The following is a 24,814-nucleotide window of genomic DNA, read 5'->3' on the forward strand; positions in this document are numbered from 1 at the left end:
CCTTATAACCTGGTATATTTAGTTCCTAGTGCTGACTGACTTGCAGCCATGTCTCAGTAATAGTTATCATGTCATACCCTCCAATTTGAATTCGTACCTGCAGATCGTTCCATTTATTCTTTATACTCTGCCTTTGTATAAAGAGTGCTTATTTCGGCCACACACCCTAGCCTGTCCTTTGTTTTACTCACTTGTTTCTTGTATATCTCTCCTGGTTTAATCACTTTACATTTTTTAGTTTCCCTTACACATGTAGTACCTAAAGCACAATTTCTGACTGTTACTCTACACTCTCCCCTTTCATTTGTTTTTGAACTGCCATTTGTACTACAATTTCCACCTGAGCCCACCCCCTGCCATTTACTAGTTTAAAGACCTTATGACCGCCCTATTTATCCTTTCCAAAATGTTTTGGTGAAGAACATGTATCCCAAAACAAGCCATTCATTATAATTGAAATTTTTTTTAAAAAGAATCATTCTTATTTTTAAGATTTTTGCTCTTCATTCAAGTAGCTCTGTAACATTTTGTTTTCCTGCCTAGTGACTGTTCAACATTTCTCTGTCGAGTAGAAACACTGGAGTATGATAACCCCATTCTATTATCTATAACGAGCAAACAATAATGCTTGTATTTATTTAGCATATTATATCAGTACATTCTGTCTTCCCCCCCCTCCCCCACTTATGGTGGTTAAAAATCAGAATGTATTACTAGATTATATAGTGGGTTTTATACACTGGCTTTTCACCTCTGGGACTTGGGTTCTTAATTAGCTTACAATGATGGGTGAAAATAACCTCTCTCTGCTGGTAGAATCTTTTGGGATATGTGTTTAAGTAATCTCAATTCAGTTCTTAATAGGCATGGCTCCCAGCAGAAAACTGTCTTCAATTTGGCACTCATTGACAATTTTACCTCTTACGAGCCTAAAGATGATTCATGTCGGAAATGGAAAAAATATCAAAGTAGGTGATGTCTATCGTGGAGCAGAGGAGAGGGGAGTAACAGTCAGAGGAGATTGGAGAGGAGAGGAGAGGAGAGTGGAGGAGAGGAGAGTAACAGTCAGAACAGAGAGGTTTACTCTGCATCTAGCTGCAATAAACTTGACTTGGGAGTTTATGTTACTGACACTGGGTGCTTGATATATAAAATGTTCCATTCTTTAATACTAATATCTCTCTCCTCGATGAGCTTGAGCGCAACAAAAATTGAAACGTCGAAGCTAATTGTAAATATGAAGTAGTTAATTAATTCAAAAGCAAAGTAGTGTGAATGCTGTAAATCTGAAATAAAGAGAAAATGCTGGAAATACTCAGCAGGTCAAGCAGCGTCTGGAGACAGAAACAGAGTTAATGTTTCAGGTTGATGATCTTTTGTCAGAACTGGAAACATAGAAACACAGAAAATAGGTGCAGGAGTAGGTCATTCGGCCCTTCGAGCCTGCACCACCATTCAATATAATCATGGCTGATCATGCAACTTCAGTACCCCATTCCTGCTTTCTCTCCATACCTCTTGATCTCTTTAGCTGTAAGGGCCACATCTAGCTCCCTTTTGAATATATCTAATGAACTGGCCTCAACAACTTTCTGTGGTAGAGAATTCCACAGGTTCACCACTCTCTGGGTGAAGATGATGCTCCTCATCTCGGTCCTAAATGATTTACCCCTTATCCTTAACTGTGACTCCTGGTTCTGGACTTCCCCAACATTGGGAACATTCTTCCTGCATCTAACCTGTCCAATCCCGTCAGAATTTTATCTGTTTCTGTGAGATCCCCTCTCATTCTTCTAAATTCCAGTGAAAATAAGCCTAGTTGATCCAGTCTTTCTTATGTCAGTTTTGCCATCCCGGGAATCAGTCTGGTGAACCTTCGCTGCACTCCCTCAATAGCAAGAATGTCCGTCCTCCGATTAAGAGACCAAAACTGCACACGATATTCAAGGTGTGGTTTCACCGAGGCCCTGTACAAATGCAGTAAGACCTCCCTGCTCCTATGCTCAAATCCCCTCACTATGAAGGCCAAAATGCCATTTTTCTCCTTTACTGCCTGCTGTGCCTGCTGTACCTGCATGCCTACCTTCAATGACTGATGTATCATGACACCCAGGTCTCGTTGCACCTCCCCTTTTACTAACCTGTCACCATTCAGATAATCTGCCTTCCTGTATTTGCCACCAGAGTGGATAACCTCACACTTATCCACATTATACTGCATCTTCCATGCATTTGCCCATTCACCTAACCTATCGAAGTTCCCTTGCGGCCTCCTAGCATCCTCCTCGCAGCTCGCACTGTCACCCAGCTCAGTGTCATCTGCAAACTTGGCAATATTACATTCAATTCCTTTGTCTAAATCATTCATGCATATTGTAAATAGCTGGGGTCCCGGCACTGAACCCTGCGGCACCCCACTAGTCACTGCCTGCCATTCTGAAAAGGACCCATTTATTCCCACTCTTTGCTTCCTGTCTGCCAATCAGTTCTCTATCCACGTCAGGACATCGCCCCCAATACCATGTGCCTTAATTTTGCACACTAATCTCTTGTGTGGGACCTTGTCAAAAGCCTTTTGAAAGTCCAAATACATCCACTGGTTCTCCCTTGTCCACTCGTATTAGTTACACCCTCAAAAAATTCTAGAAGATTTGTCAACCATGATTTCCCTTTCATAAATCTATGCTGACTTGGACTGATCCTCTCACTGCTTTCCAAATGTGTCGCTAGTACATCTTTAATAATTGATTCCAACATTTTCCCCACTACCGATGACAGGCTAACCAGTCTATAATTCCCTGTATATTCTCTCCTTCCTTTTTTAAAAAGTGGTGTTACATTAGCTACCATCCAATCCATAGGAACTGATCCAGAGTCCATAGAATGTTGGAAAATGACCACCAATGCATCTACTATTTCTAGGGCCACTTCCTTAAGTACTCTGAGATGCAGACTATCAGGCCCTGGGGATTTATCGGCCTTCAGTCCCTTCAATTTCCCTAACACCATTTCCTGACCAATAAGGATTTCCCTCAGTTCTCCCTTCTCGCGAGACCCTCGGTCCCCTAGTATTTTCGGGAGGTTATTCGTGTCTTCCTTAGTGAAGACAGAACCAAAGTATTTGTTCAGTTGGTCTGCCATTTCCTTGTTCCTCATTATGAATTCACCTGATTCTGACTGCAAGGGACCTACATTAGTTTTCACTAATCTTTTTCTCTTCACATATGTATAGAAGCCTTTGCAGTCAGTTTTTATGTTCCCTGCAAGCTTACACTCATACTTTTATTTTCCCCCTCTTAATTAAACCCTTAGTCCTCCTCTGCTGAATTCTAAATTTCTCCCAGTCCTCAGTTTTGCTGCTTTTTCTGGCCAATTTATATGCCTCTTCCTTGGATTTAACACTTTCCCTAATTTCCCTTGTTAGCCACGGTTGAGCCACCTACCCTTTTTTATTCTTACAACACACAGGGATGTACAATTGTTGTAGTTCATCCATGTGATCTTTAAATGTCTGCCATTGCCTATCCACCGTCAACACTAAGTATCATTCTCCAGTCTATCCTAGCCAATTCACCTCTCATACCGTTGAAGTTTCCTTTCTTTAAGTTCAGGACCCTAGTCTCTGAATTAACTGTGTCACTCTCCATCTTAATGAAGAATTCTACCATAATATGGTCACTCTTCCCCAAGGGGCCCCACATAACCAGATTACTAATTAATCCTCTCTCGTTACACAACACCCAGTCTAGGATGGCCTGCTCTCTAGTTGGTTCCTTGACATATTGGTCTAGAAAACCATCCCTTATACACTCCAGGAAATCCTCCTCTATAGTATTGCTACCAGTTTGGTGAGCCCAATCAATATGCAGATTAAAGTTACCCATGATAACTGCTGTACCCTTATTGCACGAGTCCCTAATTTCCTGTTTGATGCCATCCCCAATCTCCCTACTACTGTTTGGTGGTCTGTACCCAACTCCCACTAATGTTTTCTGCCCTTTGGTATTTCGCAGCTCTACCCATATCGATTCCACATCATCCACGCTAATGTCCTCCTTTACTATTGTGTTAATCTTCACTTTAACCAGTAACTCTACCCCACCTCCTTTTCCTTTCTGTCTGTCCTTCTTGAATATTGAATACCCCTGGATGTTGAGTTCCTAGTCTTGGTTACCTTGGAGCCATGTCTCCGTAATCCCAATTACATTATATCCGTTAACAGCTATCTGCGCAGTCAATTCATCCGCCTTATTACGAATGCTTCTCGCATTGAGACTCAGAGCCTTCAGGCTTGTTTTTTCGATACTCTTTGTCGTTTTAGAATTATGTTGTAATGTGGCTCTTTTTGATTTTTGCCCTTGATTTCTCTGCCCTCCACTCTTGCTTTTCTCCTTCCTACCTTTTGCTTCTGTCCCCTTTTTTACTTCCTCTGCCTCCATGCATAGATTTCCATCCCCCTGCCGTTTTAGTTTAAACCCCCCCCAACAGCACGAGCAAAGACTCCACCTAGGACATCGGATTTGGTCCTGCCCAGGTGCAGACTGTCCGGTTTGTACTGGGCCCACCTCCCCCAAAACTGGTTCCAATGTCCCAGGAATTTGAATCCCTTCTCCTTGCACCATTCCTCAAGCCACATATTCATCTGAGCTATCCTGCAATTCCTATTCTGACTAGCACGTGGCACTGGTAGCAATCCTGAGATTACTACCTTTTGAGGTCCTATTTTTTAATTGAACTCCTAGCTCCCTAAATTCAGCTTGTAGGACCTCATCCCGTTTTTTACCTATATCGTTGGTACCTATATGTACCACGACTGCTGTTCACCCTCTCCCTCCAAAATACGCTGCAGCCACTCCGAGACATCCTTGACCCTTGTACCAGGGAGGCAACATACCATCCTGGAGTCTCGATTGTGGTCGCAGAAACGCCTATCTATTCCTCTTGCAATAGAATCCCCTACCACTATAGCTCTCCCACTTTTTTTTTTTTCCTGCCTTCCTGTGCAGCAGAGCCACTCCTGGTGCCGTGGTCTTGGCTGTTGCTGCCTTCCCCTGATGAGTCATCTCCCCAACAGTACCCAAGGTGGTGTATCTGTTTTGGAGGGAGATGACCGCAGGGGACCCCTGCACTACCTTCCTTCCACTGTTCTGCCTGATGGTCACCCGTTCCCTATCTGCCTGTGTAACCTTTACCTGCAATGTGACCAACTCACTAAACGTGCTATTCAAGACATCCTCAGCATCGCGGATGCTCCACAGTGAACCCATCCGCAGTTCCAGTGCCGCAATGCGGTCTGTCAGGAGCTGCAGCTGGATACACTTCCTGCACATGTAGTCATCAGGGACACTTGAAGCGTCCCTGACTTCCCACAAAGCACAGGAGAAGCATGACACGGGTCTGGGCTCTCTTGACATGACTTAACCCTTAAATTAACCTAATTGATGACAACGCCAAAGGTTTCTTACTGATCAGAAAAGAAAAAGAAAAAAACCTATTCACCAATCACTTACCCTCTTGGCTGTGACATTACACTTCTATTTCTTTTTACTTCTTTGTTTTACCTTCGGCCTCGATCTCCCGCTCCTGAACTGCTGCTCCTCCTCCCGGGCTCAGCGTCCTTTTATCAGAACCTCGATCTCCCGAACTTCTGCAAAAGGGATGAAGATGCAAGGCAAAAGGGGGTCGTAACGGGACAAGTAAAGAAACCAAATATGAATCTAGAGGAGCTGTAAATAGCAACAGCAATCATTACTAGCACCTGCTGACTGGAAAAAATGGAGGCAGTGATTATGATCTGAAATTATTGAACTCCGTGTTGAGGCTGGAAGGCTGTAAAGTGCCTAATCAAAATATGAGGTCCTATTCTTCGAGCTTCCTTTTGAGCTTCATTGGAACAGTGTTGGAGGCCGAGGACAGAGGTCGGAGTGGGACATAGAATTAAAATGGCAAGCGACTAGAATCTCGGTCATGTTTGCGGACTGAACGCGAGTGTTCAGCAAAGTGATCACCCAGTCTGCGATTGGTCTCCCCAATGTAGAGAAGGCCACATGAAGTAGTTAATGCTGAATTAGTGGTGATCATATCTCATCCCAATCAGATGAAGGGGAACAAATTGTCTTGTCTTATATGACAAAGGATTTAAAAAAAATGGCTGTGATCCACTTGATAATGCAATGCGTGTGAGTAATAGTTTGCTTGCCAAATATATCCTGATGCTTTACCTCATAAGCCAGTGAGAAGCCATTGTAAATCTGTTTTACAAACATGATCCTAATTTATCACAAGTTTTAAAAGTTAACTTAAATCAAAGAATAGCCAGGATCTTGCAAATAATATTTCATCAAAACAAGAATTTCCTAGACGCTGATTTTTAAAAACTGCTGTAATCAGCAAATCTGCATTTTGTCATGAGGCTTTGCATGGAATTTGAACAGCACTTGAATTTTTTCTTAAAATTTGGCCACCCACTGTTCTGGAGTTGGGATGATATAAATCTCAAAGCACCTTTGTGTATTGCAGTATTTTAAAGGGTTGATCAGAATGGGAGGTAAATTAGCTTCCAAAAGTGAAAATGTGGCAGCTATTGCATCGGATTACATAGGATATACGGCACAGAAACAGGCCATTCGGCTCAAACAGTCCATGCTGGCGTTTATGCTCCACTCGAGCCTCGTCCCGTCTTTCCTCATCTAACTGTATCAGCATAACCCTCTATTCCCTTCTTTCTCATGTGCTTATCTGGCCTCCCCTTAAATGCATCTATACTATTTGCCTCAACTACTCCCTGTGGTAGCGAGCTCCACATTCTCGCCACTCTCTGGGTAAAGAAGTTTCTTCTGAATTCCCTATTGGATTTTTTGGTGACTATCTTATATTGATGGCCTCTATTTATGCTCCTCCCCACAAGTGGAAACACTCTCTGGGCTGGATTTTCGGCTTTGATGATTTTGGGGCGGTAATGGCGGCGGGGCATAAAATTTGCGCCCGGGAACAGTTTGTGCCTCAGTAAGTAAAATTGGGCAGTTGGGCCCTGAGTCAGGGAGTGCAACACTCAAAAAGGTGTTCACCTCTTTGGCGCTAGCATGGGAAAATCCCGGTCTAAAGAGCCGGGCCGGAAGCGCTCATTGCCATGCCACCACAACATAAATTGCAAAAAAAATTAAAAGAAAAAACAAATACACTTACCTTAGGAGTCCATTACTTACCTCTCTGCAGTCAGTATCGTGGACCGCCCGATTTCCCAGGCGTTCACTATGGGTGGGCTTCAGGGCATATGGATCAGGCTGAAGTCAAAACTCATGCCAGTGTTGCAACCAGGGGCGTTGCAGCTCTTCCGGGCGGTGCTGCTCTGCGCTGCTGCAAAACCAGATCCGAGGATTCCTGCGGGACACTGGAGGCTGACCACCCGCTCAAAAGATCTCACTACTGCCATTGCCGCCACTCGGTCGAAAAACGGAGTGAAGAAGACCAGAAAATTCACCCCTCTGTCTGCTCTATCAAAACCTTTCATAATTTTAAAGACCTCAATTAGGTCACCACTCAGCCTTTTTTCAAGCGAAAAGAAACCCAGCCTATTTATCTCTTCCTGATAGGTGTACCCTCATATTTCTGGTATCATCCTTGTAAATCTTCTCTATACCCTCTCCAGTGCCTCTATATCCTTTTTATAATATGGCCACCAGAATTGTATGCAATACTCCAAGTGTGGTCCAACCAATGTTTGATACAAGTTTAGCATAACTTCACTACTTTTGACTTCTATCCCTCTGGAAGTAAATCCTAGTTCCTGGTTTGCTTTTTTATGGCCTTGTTAACCTGTGTCGTTACTTTTAGTGATTTGTGTATTTGTACTCCAAGATCCCTTTACTCCTCCACCCCACCCAGACTCTCACCCTCCAAGTAATAAGTGACCTCTCTATTCTTCTTACCAAAATGTAATGCCTCACGTTTATCAGTGTTGAACTTCATTTGCCCATTTTGTAAGTTTATTAATGTCTTCCTGTAATTTGTTGCAGTATTAACTATTCCCCCCCCCCCCCCCCAAAAAAATTTTTTTTGGTGTAATTCGCAAATTTAGAAATTGCTTTTGATTCCAAAGTCAAAATCGTTAATATAAATTGTAAACAACTTCCCAGCACTGATCCTTGTGGAACACCCATCTGCCACTGTGAATAGCTACCCTTACCCCTACTCTCTGCTTTCTGTCTTGAAGCCAGCTATAGTTATCCATTCTGCTACTTGTCCCCAGATTCCGCATTCTCTGACCTTATTCATTAGTCTGTTACATGGTATCTATTGAAGGCCTTTTGAAAATCTAGATAAATTATATCTACTGCATTACTCTTGTCTATTCTCTGTTACCTCTTCAAAAAATTCAATGAGTTTGGTCAAGCAAGATATTCCCTTTTGAAATCCATGCTGACTATTATATTTTTGGCTTCTAGATGTTCTATTTTCTCCTTTAGTAGGAATTCCATTATTTTTCCTACCACTGATGTTAAGCTGACTGGTCTATAATTCCATGGACATGTTCTATTTCCCTTCTTAAATAGAAGTATTATATTAGCTATCCGCCAATCCTCTAACACTGCACCATTATCTAATGAATTATTAAATATGTGTAGTAATGTCTCAACTTCTTTCCTAGTTTCTCTGAAATGCACGGGTTTGTTTAATATAGTTTATTTAATATATCTCCTTTTTATTTTAAATGCAGTTATTTCATTACGAATCTCATGATCCAATGTCATGTGCACCTGTTCTATCTCCCTGGTAAATACTGAAGCAAAGTAATTATTTAATATTTCTGCCATCTCTCTATCACTGCCTGTGGTACAGGTTGAAAATCTCTTGTCTGGGATTCTCTGATCTGGAAACATCTGTGGTTCGGCATTAGTTTGCGGAATTGCCGTTTTGCGTGGGTGGCGTCCCAGTTTCTGCACTGTTGAAGTGCAGGATCCTCACCCTTTCTGTGTCTTGTATTGCCATTTTGTGGGCACCTTTTGTCAGTCTGTTCTTTGCGACTCCTGAGGAGCATCTGTGCTTTCTTGATCTAGAGTCCGGGGGATTGAGTGTTGTCATAGTACATTCTGAATGACGGGAGCTGATTTTGGTGGGTGGGGGAATTATTTATGACTCTGCAGCAAGGATTGTTAACCTTGTTCCTACTCTGAAATAATTTCAAACCTCCCTGAGGGAGCATTCACTATGACAATACTGCTGACCTCCCGTGATTCGTAAAATTTTCTGTTTCGGCATCGGTCAGGTCCTGAGGGTGCCGGGCCACAGAGGTCCAACCTGTATTATCCTGTCCATTCCTTGGTGGCCCTATTCCCATCCTGACATTCCTCTTTTTGCATTGACGTGCCTGTAAAATATTTTACTCTTTTTTATGTTACTTGATAATTTAATTTCAACGTTCATCTTTGCCTTCTTGATTGTAATTTTAAATTCTCTCCGAATCTCTTTGCATTTTCCCTTATCATTTTCTCCCCTGCTGTCCATGTACTTAATGTATGGCTCTTTCCTTACCCTCAATTTTTCCCTTATGGCTTTATTCATCCAGGTGTCTCATTCGTGTTTAGCTTATCTTGTTTTTTACCGGAATATATTTTTCCTGCACTCTGTTGAACACTGGTTTAAATTTTCCCATTGCTATTCAACATCATTGTTTGCCAATTTGAGTGAAAATTGACCCTTGGGCTCTTTATATTAAAAAAAATTCAAATCCTGGATGGAATGGTACAAGAGTATTGGTCAAATTTAAATTAAAGTTAATTTTTTAAGCTAGGTTTTTGACATCAAAAAATTGGCACGTGACGGCCGTTTACATTTTAGAAGAATCCCAGATCGTTGGCGATGGGATTATGCACCAATTGTTTCTGTTAGTGGAGACTGTGATGATTATTACTTTCTAAAGAACAGAATGTATATTTAGTACTGGTGTTTCATCATCTCTAGTTTGGAGGCAATCCCTTTGCATCTTTGGTGAATAGTCCTGATGCAGATAATGAGCCATCACGCACGGAGAATAGAGACCCCTTGCCCAACCCCTGGGCTCCACCGTCGAGTTCCCAGACACCTACAAGTACAACCACAAGTGGAACTACTGGTCAGTCCACAATGCCAGGTCTGGGAGCTGGATTGGGAGGTAAGGATCCTTTGTCAGCAATGGCTTTAGAGATTAAGAGAATGTAAGCATAATTTAATTCAAAAGCTCTGTATATCTCCAATAGTTAAACCAGAAAATGCTGTATTTGCTGAAAGTTTATTAGTGGATTTATCTTAAGGAATGCCTACTGTTAAACTAAGGATGAGTCCAGTACAATGGTAGAATTGCATTAAATTTTTGGTTAAATGTTTGTGTTCTGCAAAGGAAAACCTGATTAGCATGAAAGGTCTGTGAAATTATTTGTACAGCGCCTTTTATAGTCTAATATTTTGGTGCTTCTCAAGAAAAGTTTCTAATGGCACACAATACACTACAAAAAAGTTTTTAATATAACAAATAAAACATTTCTAAATTGAGTTTGATGCATCGCCCATTGAGAGCTCTATTGAGCTGTGCCATGGTGTAATAATGCATGGAAACGTGCCAAGTGAACATAAGAACATAAGAATTAGGAACAGGAGTAGGCCATCTAGCCCCTCGAGCCTGCTCCGCCATTCAACAAGATCATGGCTGATCTGGCCGTGGACTCAGCTCCCTTAATTCCCTTATTGGTTAAAAATCTATCTATCTGTGATTTGAATACATTCAATGAGCTAGCCTCAACTGCTTCCTTGGGCAGAGAATTCCACAGATTCACAACCCTCTGGGAGAAGAAATTCCTTCTCAACTCGGTTTTAAATTGGCTCCCCCGTATTTTGAGGCTGTGCCCCCTAGTTCTAGTCTCCCCGACCAGTGGAAACAACCTCTCTGCCTCTATCTTGTCTATCCCTTTCATGATTTTAAATGTTTCTATAAGATCACCCCTCATCCTTCTGAAAGCCCGGTATGTCTCAATGGGGAGATATAGTCTGAATGCCAGGCACTCCCATCCCAGCTACCTTTCTGCATTCCCTGGCAACGAGACTGTTTCTCTTTTTCTTTTCCTATTTTCCTTTTTTGCTCTTTTTCATTTTATTTTACTATGTTCTTTTTCTATCTCTCTTTTTCTCTTCCTCTTTACCTCTCCCTAACCCCACCACCAGTGTACTAATCCTGGGAGTAGGAGCTCAGCGCCATGGACAATCTCCATTCTGCATTTGTGAAACCCTAATCTTATTAAATGGTCTGTTTCCCACAGCAGGATCTGGTATGTTCAACACACCAGGTATGCAGAGCCTATTGCAGCAGATCACAGAAAACCCACAGCTAATGCAGAATATGCTCTCGGCGCCGTACATGAGGAGTATAATGCAATCTCTGAGTCAGAACCCTGACCTTGCAGCACAGGTATATACCCAGATATCTCATTCTATTTCTGTATCTTAACTGTACCAAACAATAATACTTCTTTTTATGTAGTGCCTTATGTTGAAACATCTGTGTTTCATACTTTTAAAGTGCTGCAATTGTCATATAAATATGACCACCATTCTACACCAGCAATATCCCATATACAGCAATGAGATGGAATGACAAATTTATATTTTTTGCTGATATTGGTTGAGGGAATATGTTGGCCATGATACTGGGAGAGCTTCCTATTCTATTAGTAATACAATAGGCTTTTTAAACACCTTCCTAAACCAATCAAACTGGCAGATAGAGCTTCAGTTTAATGCCTGATCCAAACAACATCACTGGTGACCATGCAGCACTCGCTCAGTACTGCGATGCAGTGTCCGCCTAAATTGTGATATCCCACTCCGGAACATCAACCCACCACTTTCTAACCCAGAGGTAAGCATGCTACTAACTGATGTTTCAAGCTACACTGCATTTGAGTTTGAAGTTAACAGCATACTTTTTTAATACTGGTAAGTAATTGGTCACACTTTAAAACTTCAGTGTTCAAAGGTCCAAAATCATGAATATAAGCTTTGAATTGTATTGTTAAATTGTGGAAGTAGACCTGATGTTCATTATTTCGGCTGTTGTGGTTTTAACATGTTCAGCTTTTGATTGACTTTACTATCGCTGTTTTTGCAACACAATCAACGCTTCCATCAAATTGTGTTTTTCTCCTCCAATTTTCTCCCTTCACCTTTTTGTATCCATATTGTTTCAATTAACCAAATGCCCATTGTTCATGTGTCGGGCGAGATGGTGTCCGCAGGCTATTTGATTGTGGAGTCCATCACAGCTGAACCTGATGCTGCTCTGATCCAATGTCTCTGTGCACATATTCCTGTAGGAGTCACCGGATATGTACTGAGAGCAGAAATCCCAATTGTAATCTCCTGCGTCTTCCCCAATCTCCGTAAGAGGACTGAATGTAGCACCCCATCACTGCCTCCAAGCTCACTTTGTGTGATAAACAATGTTTGTATATGTTTAACTTGGCATTGAGCTTGGACCCTACAGCCCTTTGCAGTCTTATTACTGAAGGTGTAGGTACTATAGTTGCAGATTAGGTGCCATGGTGGCCAGTCATATTTGAAGAAATTTGGTACTTCCAGCCATACAACCCCAGCATATACCAGACTGTTTGGGTCAAATAATATTCACCAAAGAAATAGTGTCAGTTGTGGCTTAGTTGGTTGCACCATTATCTCTGAGTCCGAAGGTTGTGGGTTCAAATCCTACTCTGACATGAGCACACAAATCGAGGCTGGCACTCCAGTGCAGAACAGAGTGAGTGCTGCACTGTCGGTGGATGAGATGTTAAAACGAGGCCGTCTGTCATCTCGGGTGCACGTAAAAGATCCTATGGCACTATTTCGTAGAAGAGCAGGTGAATTATTCCTGGTGTTCTAGTCAATATTTATCGCTCAATCGACATCATTAAAAACAGATTACCTGGTCATTATCATATTGCTGTTTATGGGACCTTGCTGTGAGCAAATTGGCTGCTGTGTTTCCTGCGTTACAACAGAGACTACACTTCAAAAAGTACTTCATGAGCTGTAAAGAGCTTTGGGATGTCCGGTGGTCATGAAAAGTGCTATATAAATACAAGTCTTTTTTCTTTTTAATCTAATTTAATAATCTGTGGAGACTATTCTACAACTGGCCACAAGAGGGAGTCTGCTTGCAGAAGACTTATGGGCAGCCTAGTCATAGGGCAAACTAACACTCAAGAAAGATGTCCATTTTAGAGCTTCTTTAGTCATGGACCCTAAGTGAACATGTGGTTCTTCTGCACTCATTTTATGTATTGTTTGATTTAAAACAAACTGAAGTTGAACCAGATGGGAATACTTAGTGAAGACGCTCCTTAAAACAAATCACTTTGTCCAAGCTTTTGGTAATGCCTCCTTATATCTCCTCCTTTGCCTCAGCGTCCATTATTTTCTAATTACACCTCTGTGAAGCACCTTGGATTGTTTTTCTGTTAAAATCTGTACAAGTTCAAGGTGTTTAGATAGGGCATATAAATATGTGGTACTAGTTGGGAGGGAGCAGATGCTTAGTTACATTATCCCAATGTTGTTCAATATTGCTGTGGTATATGATGGAGCAGCTCACGCTGGAAGTTGTAGTGGCACGCTTCAGCTCTTATACATCCGACCTACGGTGGTGTCCTCTCGCAGGTTGGGGTGGCCAACAATGTTGCAGGGGCCCCCGCTCCAGCTCATCAAAACCTAGGTCGCCGTTTAGAGCGTGGGCAGGAACATCGGCGGGGCCCAGGTACAGCAGAGGAGCAGGTAGGTCGGGGTGAATGTGCAAAGAGATCGTGATGGAGGTGTCACGAATGATTGAGGCGGAGAAGCGGCGAGAGATTGAGGCAAAAATGCGACAGATGATGGGGGCAGAGGAGCGGTGAGGGATCGTGGCTGAGATTCGGCGTGTGATCGCGGCGGAGGTACGGCAAATGTTAGGTGCAGTGAGAAATCGTGGCGGTGGTGCGTCAAATGTTTTGTGGCGGAGGAGCGGCGAGAGATCGTAGCAGAAGAGCGGTGAGAGATTGTGGCAGAGGCATGGGGAATGTTTGTAGCGGAGGAGCAGCGAGAGATCTTGGCGGAGGTGTGGCAAATTGGGTATGGGGCCCAGAAGAGCCGAGGGCCCAGGGGCAGCACAGACCAGCCCATACTGCGATATGTGTGTGCACTAGGTCTATGCAGCAGAGCAGGTCTCCAGTCGTCCTGGTTAACCCTTGCCACTAGATAAAGGCTTAGCTCTGTCAAGCCCATGCATGTGGTGGCTGATGTGCAACGGTCACCACATGTTTTTAAAAAAAAAAAATCCACACACTGGCATCTTCCACCCCTCGAGTTCAGGACTGTAATATCGGGTCCTTCACTGAAACATCTGCAAACTCATTCCTTTTGGTGTGGAAACAAGTCATCCTCGTTCGAGGGACCACCTATGATAATTATTTTTTGTATTTATGTTCATAAACATAAAAGACTAAAATCTAAAGAGAGGAATCAGGATAAACTAAGCAATCAGTATGTGTTAAATAACCAGAATATATAGTTCAATATTGCACACACAACCACATAGTGCTTATTCTAAGGGAGAATGATTTTTATCATATTAAATTTGTTAGATTAATCAAGAATTATAGTAAGTGAAATCTGAAATATTTTAAAAGTTTATGGGGTAGAGTTTTCGCTCTGGGCACAAATGGCAATCCAGGTACAAATTGCGTTCAAAATTGTGCTAGTTTTTTGAATTGATTTTATGGTTCAAGTATCCGCTCAAACTTCTTTGCATAATCACAAATGTAAAATCGTCCATGAACCAGTGCAATCGGGCAGCGTTTTTGAAACTTTTGTTTTTGCATTAAAAATATTCCTTGATATACTTCAGAGGTAACCTGGTGTAATTTTATTAATACAGTTGAAAATGGGTTTTTCACAAAAAAAAAGCATTTTTATTCAGAGTCTCTAATCCACTGCCTGTGAGCAACCTCATTTTAAGTAACTGGAAATTACTTAAAAAAACTATACAGAACCATTTACTAGTTTCATTGGTGTACAGTTTCTTAGTAAATTAAATATTTTTTTAATAAAATTTTTTAAAATGTGCCCATTAGTGTCTTTGTGCCTTGAAAAATACCAATTTAATTTGAAGAGCCTCCTCGAAGGCCCACAAACGCCATTACCAGAAAGTCGCCATGGTGATTAATTCGATCTGGTGACATGGCCGGTTTTGTGGGCAGGGCCGGCTTCTAGCACAATGTTTTTTAAACCAGCACAAAAGATCGTGGAACCTTGATTTGTGCTGAATGTAACTCGCGCTTGAAATTCCTCGATCAGTTTCCGCTGGTTTGGCTGGCTTTGGGCCAATTTCTCTGGAAATACCAACACAAGCTAATGGAAACTCCAACCTAATATATTTTCACCACATTGAGGCTATAAAAGAGCTGGAGTGGCGGGCCTGGGACATCGTGGCTCCCCAGGAGCAGCCAGCGACAGTCGGAGGAGCCCAAAAAAGGGTGCGACTGTCGGGGAGCGGCCACAGGAGCAGCCAGCGGCAGTCGGAGGGGCCCATAAAAGGGCGTGACCGTCGGGGAGCAGCCAGTCGGAGGGGCCATAAAAGGCGCGACCGTTAGGGAGCGGCCACAGGAGCAGCTAGCGGGAGTTAGAGGAGCGGCCTATAAAAGGGCACGACCGTTGGGGAGCAGCCTATAAAAGGGCACGACCGTTGGGGAGCGGCCACAGAAGCAGCCAGCGGGAGTTCGAGGAGCGGCCCATAATAGGGCGCGACCATTGGGGAGCGGCCACAGAAGCAGCCAGCGGGAATTCAAGGAGCTAGCTGGTGCAGGTGCAGAAGGTAAACAAAGAAGTAAAAAGAAATCGAAGTGTGACAACCAAGCGGGTAAGTGATTGGCTGGTGGATTGGTGAGTATTTGATCTTTATCTTTTTTCTTATCAGTAGGAAACCTTTGGCATTGTTGCCAAATTAAGTTAATCTAAGGGTTAAGTCATGGCAGGAGAGCCCAGACCCGTGTCATGCTCCTGTGCATGTGGGAAGTCAGGGAAGCTACCAGTGTCCCTGACTATGTGTGCAGGAAGTGTGTCCAGCTGCAGCTCCTGACAGACTGCATTGCGGCACTGGAGCTGCGCATGGACTCACTCTGGAGCACCGCGATGCTGAGGATGTCGTGAATAGCACGTTTAGTACGTTGGTCACACCACAGGTAAAGGTTACTCAGGCAGATAGGGAATGGGAGACCATCAGGCAGAGCAGTGGAAGGAAGGTAGTGCAGGGGTCCCCTGCGGTCATCTCCCTCCAAAACAGATACACCGTTTTGGGTACTGTTGGGGGAGATGACTCATCAGGGGAAGGCAGCAACAGCCAAGTTCATGGCACTATGGGTGGCTCTGCTGCACAGGAGGGCAGGAATAAGAGTGGGAGAGCTATAGTGAGAGGGGATTCTATTGTAAGGGGAACAGATAGGCGATTCTGCGGCCGCAAACAAGACTCCAGGATGGTATGCCACCCTGGTGCAAGGGTCAAGAATGTCTCGGAGCGGCTGCAGCGCATTCTGGAGGGGGAGGGTGAACAGTCAGCTGTCGCGGTGCATATAGGTACCAACGATATAGGTAAAAAATGGGATGAGATCCTACAAGCTGAACTTGGGGAGTTAGGAATTAAATTAAAAAGTAGGACCTCAAAGGTAGTAATCTCAGGATTGCTACTAGTGCCACGTGCTAGTCAGAGTAGGAATTGCAGGATAGTTCAGATGAATACATGGCTTGAGGAATGGTGCAAGGAGGAGGGATTCAAATTCCTGGGGCATTGGAACCGGTTCTGGGGGAGGTGGGACCAGTACAAACCAGACGGTCTGCACCTGGGCAGCACCGGAACCAATGTCCTAGGGGAAGTGTTTGCTGGTGCTGTTGGGGACAGGTTAAATTAATATGGCAGTGGGATGGGAATCTATGCAGGGAGGCAGAGGCAAAAGGTAGGATGGAGAAGAGCAAGAGTGGAGGGCAGAGAAATCAAGGACAAAAATCAAAAAGGGCCACATTACAACATAATTCTAAAAGGACAAAGAGTGTTTTTAAAAAAAAAAACAAGCCTGAAGGCTCTGTGTCTCAATGCGAGGAGCATTCGTAATAAGGTGGATGAATTAACTGCGCAGATAGCTGTTAATGGGTATGATGTAATTGGGATTAGAGACATGGCTCCAGGGGAACGCAACATCCAGGGGTATTCAATATTCAGGAAGGATAGACAGGAAGCAAAAGGAGGCGGGGCAGCGTTACTGGTTAAAGAGGAGATTAAAGCAATAGTAAGAAAGGACATTAGCTTGGATGATGTGGAATCTGTATGGGTAGAGCTGCGAAACACCAAAGGGCAGAAAACGTTAGTGGGAGTTGTGTACAGACCACCAAACAGTTGTAGGGAGGTTGGGGATGGCATTAAACAGGAAATTAGGGATGCATGCAATAAGGGTACAGCAGTTATCATGGGTGACTTTAACTACATATTGATTGGGCTAACCAAACTGGTAGCAATACTGTGGAGGAGGATTTCCTGGAGTGTATAAGGGATGGTTTTCTAGACCAATATGTCGAAGAACCAACTAGCGAGCAGGCCATCCGAGACTGGGTCTTGTGTAACGAGAGGATTAATTAGCAAGCTGGTCGTGCATGGCCCCTTGGGGAAGAGTGACCATAATATGGTAGAATTCTTCATTAAGCTGGAGAGCGACACAGTTAATTCAGAGATTAGGGTCCTGAACTTAAAGAAAGGAAACTTCGATGGTATAAGGTGTGATTTGGCTAAGATATACTGGCGAATGATACTTAAAGGATTGATGGTGGATAAGCAATGGCAGACATTTAAAGATCACATGGATGAATTACAACTATTGTACATCCCTGTTTGGCATAAAAATGAAACAGGAAAGGTGGCTCAACCGTGGCTAACAAGGGATGGTGTTAAATCCAAGGAAAAAGCATATAAATTGGCCAGAAAAAGCAGCAAACCTGAGGACTGGGAGAAATTTAGAATTCAGCAGAGGAGGACTAAGGGTTTAATTAGGAGGGGAAAATAGAGTATGAGAGTGAGCTTGCAGGGAACTTAAAAACTGACCGCAAAAGCTTCTATAGATATGTGAAGAGAAAAAGATTAGTGAAGACTAATGAAGGTCCCTTGAAATCAGAATCGGGTGAATTCATAATGGGGAACAAGGAAATGGCAGACCAATTGAACAAATACTTTGGTTCTGTCTTCACTAAGGAAGACACGAATAACCTCCCAAAAATACTAGGGGACCGAGGGTCTAGCGAGAAGGAGGAACTGAGGGAAATCCTTATTAGTTAGGAAATTGTGTTAGGGAAACTGATGGGACTGAAGGCCGATAAATCCCCAGGGCCTGATCGTCTGCATCCCAGAGTACTTAAGGAAGTGGTCCTAGAAATAGTAGATGCATTGGTGATCATTTTCCAACATTCCATGGACTCTGGATCAGTTCCTATGGATTGGAGGGTAGCTAATGTAACCCCACTTTTTAAAAAAAGGAGGGAGAGAGAAAATAGGGAATTATAGACGGGTTAGTCTGATATCGGTGGTGGGGAAAATGCTGGAATTTAAAGATGTAATAGCAGCGCATTTGGAAAGCAGTGACAGGATCGGTCCAAGTCAGCATATATTTATGAAAGGGAAATCATGCTTGTCAAATCTTCTAGAATTTTTTGAGGATATAACTAGTAGAGTGGATAAGGGAGAACCAGTGGATGTGGTGTATTTGGACTTTCAAAAGGCTTTTGACAAGGTCCCACACGAGATTAGTGTGCAAAATTAAGGCACATGGTATTGGGGGTAATGTAGTGACGTGGATAGAGAACTGGTTGGCAGACAGAGTGGAATAAACGGGTCCTTTTCAGATTGGCAGGCAGTGACTAGTGGGGTGTCGCAAGGTTCAGTGCTGGGACCCCAACTATTTACAATATACATTAATGATTTGGATGAAGGAATTGAATGTAATATCTCCAAGTTTGCAGATGACATTAAGCTGGGTGCAGTCTGAGCTGTGAGGAGGATGCTAAGAGGCTCCAGGGTGACTTGGACAGGTTAGGTGAATGGGCAAATGCATGGCAGATGCAGTATAATGTGGATAAATGTGAGGTTATCCACTTTGGTGGCAAAAACAGGAAGGCAGATTATTATCTGAATGGTGACAGATTAATAAAAGGGGAGGTGAAACGAGACCTGGGTGTCATGGTACATCAGTCACTGAAGGTCGGCATGCAGGTACAGCAGGCAGTAAAGAAAGCAAATGGCATGCTGGCCTTCATAGCGAGAAGATTTGGGTATAGGAGCAGGGAGATCTTACTGCAGTTGTATAGGGCCTTGGTGAGACGACACCTTGAGTATTGTGTGCAGTTTTGGTCTTCTAATCTGAGGAAGGACATGCTTGCTATTGAGGGAGTGCAGACTAATTCCTGGGATGGCAGGACTGACATATGAAGAAAGACTGGATCGGCTAGGCTTATACTCACTGGAATTTAGAAGAATGAGAGGGGATCTCATACAAACATATAAAATTATGACGGGACTGGACAGGTTAGGTGCAGGAAGAATGTTCCCGACGGGGAAGTCCAGAACCATGGTCACAGTCTAAGGATAAGGGGTAAGCCATACAGGACCGAGTTGAGGAGAAATCTTTTCACCCAGAGTGGTGAACCTGTGGAATTCTCTATCACAAAGTTCTCGAGTCCAGTTCGTTGGATATATTCAAGAGCGAGTTAGATATGGCCCTTACGGCTAAGGGGGTCTGGAGAGAAGGCGAGAGTGGGGTACTGAAGTTGCATGATCAGCCATGATCATATTGATTGGCGATGCAGGCTTGAAGGGCCGAATGGCCTGCTCCTTCACCTATTTTCTATGTTTCTATGACCTGCAAGAGAACAGCTCCGCAGGTTGGGCTATAAAAGAGCTGGAACGGCATACCACTTCAACCTCCCAGCGCGAGCTGCTCCAAGTGAGCGACGATTTTGAGATGGGTGACTGGGTGACGTCATCAAAACCCTGGTCGCTGTTTTGGAGCGTGGGCAGGAACATCGGCAGTGCCCAGGTACAGAGGAGTGTGAAGGTCGGCGCGTATGAGCGGCGAATGTTTGTGGCGAGATGCGGTGAATGTTTATGGCGGAGATGCGGCGAGAGATCGTGGCGGAGGTGCGACAGATGAGGGTACTGGGCCCAGAAGAGCAGAGGGCCCGGGGCAGCACAGGCCAGCCCACACTGCGATATGTGTGCACGCTAGGTCCATGTAGCAGAGCAGGTCTCCAGTCGTGCTAGTTAACCCTTGCCACTGGATAAAGGCCTAGCTCTGTCAAGCCTGTGTGGTGGCTGGTGTGCAACGATCACCACACGTTAAAAAAAAATTCACGCACAGGCATCTACCACCCCCTCAATTGGAGTATAGGACTGGAACATCAGATCCTTCATTGAAACACCTGTGAACTCGTGGAAGCAAGTCATTCTCGTCTGAGGGACCGCCTATGATGATGATGATGATGGTATATGATGGGTAACTTCATCTGAAAAGGGAAATGCCACTTCCAAAGCTGAATAATTTATTTATATTTCTGCAGTTTTGTAAGGTAATATATTTGTTAAACTCTTGGAACTGAAAATTTATTGAAAATGTTTTATTACAACTGCAATCAAAATTGATGAAGTGATTCCTTCCCCAATTCATGTTGAGATTTGAACTTCCCCACAGTCTATTTATTGGGGCTAGTCAGGTGAAAATAATTTGGTCAAATGAGAGATTTGTGCCAACAAAGTTCCATTATAACAGGAATATCAAACAAATTACCAGCTTTTCTTTCAAACAAATGAACTAAGGCCGATTTTGTATGTTGCAGATCATGCTGAACAATCCACTGTTTGCAGGAAACCCTCAGCTGCAAGATCAAATGAGGCAACAGATTCCTAACTTTCTGCAGCAGGTAAGTGAGTTTGTTTCTGTCTTGCATCTACTTCCTTGTATGGAGAATTGCTTGCTCCATTCATGCTGAACTTTGCAAGTGATTGTTGATAGCAGTTGGGAGGTGTTAAACTGTTTCTCTTTGTGAATAAACAGCTGTGTAGACACAAAATATGTTGTGTGAATGTTCCTGAGTAAAATTATCTATTATGGCACCGCCACATTCGAGATCTGGAGGTACTCCACAACAGTATGAATTAATCTTTGCTCGTGTTTCGGGATTAAATCTATTTGCTATTTGCATTTTTGGTGTTTATATTAGGACGTGTTAATTTGCAACACCTCAAGCTCTGATTGGGCCCCCTTGATGACCAGTCTTGATTGCTGATTGGTCCCTTTGGAGGATAGGACACGCCCAGCAGTTTCTCTTCGCAAAGTGTAATTTGAGCCATTCTGACTGCCATTTCCAGACAGAACAGAGCTCACTTGGAACAGACAGGACTCACTCTCACGACTTAAGACCTTCTTCCACCTCCTTACCACCCAAATTCCAGACCGCCTCCCCACAGCCCAGGTTTCTGACCTTCTCCCAGCAAGTCTCTGACATTTCCTCACCCACCCCCACAGGTTCCTGACCTTTTCCTGTCAGCAAGTTCCTGACCTTTCTTTTCTCTCTCTCTCTCTTCCCCCCCCCCCCACCCCCCCACCACCATAGATGGGGCATTGTGCGTGGCTCATGGATTGTTAACAAGTTTATTGGGTATGAAATTATTAGTGACGGTGTCATAGACTTCCGGATTCTGGATCAGGTTCTTGCTCTCAGCTCCCCTTTAACCCTGGATCATGTTTTTCCACCATCCCCACTGTGCTCTCTGTACACTCTAGTTCCCCACCGATCCTCTCTCCTGCCCTCCGATCCCCTCACTCTCCTGCCCTCCGATCGCCTCTCTTTCTCCCCCCCTCCCTATACCCCCCTCTCTCCTTCCCTCCCGATTTCCCGCCCCATCTCCTTCCCTCCGATTCCCCCCCTTCTCTCCGATTCCCCCCCTCTCTTCTTCCCTCCCGATCCCCCCCCTCTCTCCTTCCCTCCCGATCCTCCCCCCCTCTCCTTCCCTCCCGATCTTCCCCCCCCCCCTCTCCTTCCCTCCCGATTCCTCCCCCCCCTCTTTCCCTCCCAATCTCCCCCCCCCCTCTCCTTCCCTCCCGATCCTCCCCCCCTCTCCTTCCCTCCCGATCTTCCCCCCCCCCCTCTCCTTCCCTCCCGATTCCTCCCCCCCCTTTCCCTCCCAATCTCCCCCCCCCCCTCTCCTTCCCTCCCGATCCTCCCCCCCTCTCCTTCCCTCCCAATCTCCCCCCCCCATCTCTCCTTCCCTCCCGATTCCCCCCCCCCTCTCCTTCCCTCCCGATTCCTCCCCCCCTCCCGATTCCCCCCCCATCTCTCCTTCCCTCCCGATTCCTCCCCCCCCATCTCTCCTTCCCTCCCGATTCCTCCCCCCCTCCCGATTCCTCCCCCCCCTCTCCTTCCCTCCCGATTTCCCTCCTCCCCCCCTCGATCCCCCCTTGCTCCCTCCCCGAAGCCCAAAATTTAACTCACTACGCCTCCTTCTTGCTTTATGCTGTACTTCTCAAGACATTGTGGCATCTCCTTGAATCCAAGTTCTGTCATTTTCCATCTCCAGGCCTCTAGCCTGGTCTGTTTCTCAGTGAAACCCAAATTTCACCTCGAATCATAGAATGGTAACAGTACAGAAGGCCATTTGGCCCATTGAGCCCGTGCCGGCTCTCTGCAAGAGCACTTCATTTTGTCCCACTCCACCGCCCTTTCCCTGTAGCCCTGAAAATGTTTTTCCTCATTCTGGTGCTTCCTCCTTTCAATTTTCTTCTTGCACGTTCCAGTGCCTTGGTGCAATATGGAAGGGATCTATGGTGATCTATATGATCAGTTCCGCTGGGCAGGCCACATAGTTCGCATGCCAGACACGAGACTCCCAAAGCAAGCACTCTACTCGGAACTCCTTCACGGCAAACGAGCCAAAGGTGGGCAGCGGAAACGTTACAAGGACTCCCTCAAAGCCTCCCTGATAAAGTGCAACATCCCCACGGACACCTGGGAGTTCCTAGCCAAAGACCGCCCTAAGTGGAGGAAGTGCATCTGGGAGTGCGCTGAGCTCCTCGAGTCTCGATGCCGAGGGCATGCAGAAATCGAGCGCAGGCAGCTGAAGGAGTGTGCGGCAAACCTGTCCCACCCACCCTTTCCCTCAACGACTATCTGTCCCACCTGTGACAGAGACTGTGGTTCTCGTATTGGACTGTACAGCCACCTAAGAACTCACGTTAAGAGTGGAAGCAAGTCACCTTCGATTCCAAGGGACTGCCTCTGATGATGATGATGATGGTGGTGACTTGCACTTTCTTTATCCTTCTCTGGCGAGGAAGCGGTTGACTTGAGCTCTGATAGAATGCTACAGATCCTGAGCTGCTAGTGTGGAGAAATATAGCTGCTAATTGTATAGTGCATTCTAGCACCAGTCCTGACTCAATATTTCGATGAACCAGAATGTTCGCAACCTTGGCATCATATTTGACCCTGAAATGAGCTTTCGACCACATATCCGCGGCACAACGAAGACTACCTATTTCCACCTCCGCCCTTGCCTCATCCATGCCTTTGTTACCTCTGGACTTGTCTATCCAATGTACTCCTGGCTGGTCTCCCACATTCTACACTACGTAAACTAGAGGTGCTCGCTGGCCTGCATTGGCTCCTGGTTGAAACAATGCCTTGATTTCAAAAATCTCATCCTTGTTTTCAAATCCCTCCATGGCCATGCCTCCCCCCATCTCTGTCATCTCCAGCCCCACAGCCCCCTTCGTGAGATGTCTGTACTCCTCTAATTCTGTCCTCTTGAGCATCCCTGATTATAATCGCTCAATCATCGGTGGCTGTGCCTTCTGTTGCCTGGAGGCCCTAAGCGCTGGAATTCCCTGCCTAAACCTCTCCGCCTGCCTCTCTTTCCTCCTTCAAGACGCTCCTTAAAACCTACCTCTTTGATAAAGATTTTGGGCAGCTGCCCTAACTTTTCTCCTTATGCGGCTCGGTGTCAATTTTTTTTTCTCATAATGCTCCTGCGGATGCACATTGGGATGTTTCATTATGTTAAAGGCGCTATATAAATACAAGTTGTTTGTTGTTGTCCTGTTGCTATGCTGCAAAGAGTGCTGCAGTTTTTGAAAATACAGGCTGTAGCAAATGGGTGAAACTCAAAGTTTTCAATATTAAACAAAGTACCATGTTCTTGTCATTCCAGATGCAGAACCCTGAAACGTTGTCTGCAATGTCAAACCCAAGAGCCATGCAGGCTTTGTTACAGATTCAGCAAGGCCTGCAGACATTATCTACCGAGGCCCCAGGGCTTCTGCCAGGGTAAGAGTTTTATTCTGAAACAGTAATTATGCGCTGCTCCATGAATAAACAAAATGGACGTTAGGGCCTAAACATACTGTCACTTCTTTACATAGTACATGGTACTTACAGCACAGAAACAGGCCATTCAACCCAACAGGTCCATGCTAATGTTTCTGTTCCACGAGCCTCCTCCCACCCTTCTTCATCTAACCCCATTAACATATCCTTCTATTCCTTTCTCCCTCGTGTGTTTCTACCGGTACCAAATGGAAAGCCAGATATCTTTAATGCATGCGGCAAGAGCACTGGTTACTGGGGGTGAATAAGGATTGAATTTAAGTATTGTGTGATGAACAGACATTCAGTTTAGTAATCAATACCCCTAGTTTCTTCAGAATTCTCCCACCACAACTGCAGAATTGAACCA

General features: G+C 44.5%; 1 protein-coding gene across 2 annotated transcripts in view; it reads left to right on the top strand.

Annotated features, from left to right (window-relative positions):
- LOC139265437 (ubiquilin-1-like) overlaps positions 1-24,814 on the top strand; it is a 94,208-nt gene that overhangs the window by 62,300 nt on the left and 7,094 nt on the right. The window contains exons 6-9 of one of the 2 annotated variants that reach the window (XM_070882455.1): positions 9,961-10,150; positions 11,292-11,437; positions 20,920-21,003; positions 24,290-24,405. In XM_070882455.1, coding sequence (XP_070738556.1) covers positions 9,961-10,150; positions 11,292-11,437; positions 20,920-21,003; positions 24,290-24,405 — 536 coding nt within the window. Of the gene's footprint in view, positions 1-9,960; positions 10,151-11,288; positions 11,438-20,919; positions 21,004-24,289; positions 24,406-24,814 lie in introns of both variants that reach the window. The other variant, XM_070882446.1, reaches the window with a different exon arrangement.

The sequence above is a fragment of the Pristiophorus japonicus genome, chromosome 1 (genome assembly GCF_044704955.1).
Source record: "Pristiophorus japonicus isolate sPriJap1 chromosome 1, sPriJap1.hap1, whole genome shotgun sequence".
Lineage (NCBI taxonomy): Eukaryota > Metazoa > Chordata > Chondrichthyes > Pristiophoridae > Pristiophorus > Pristiophorus japonicus.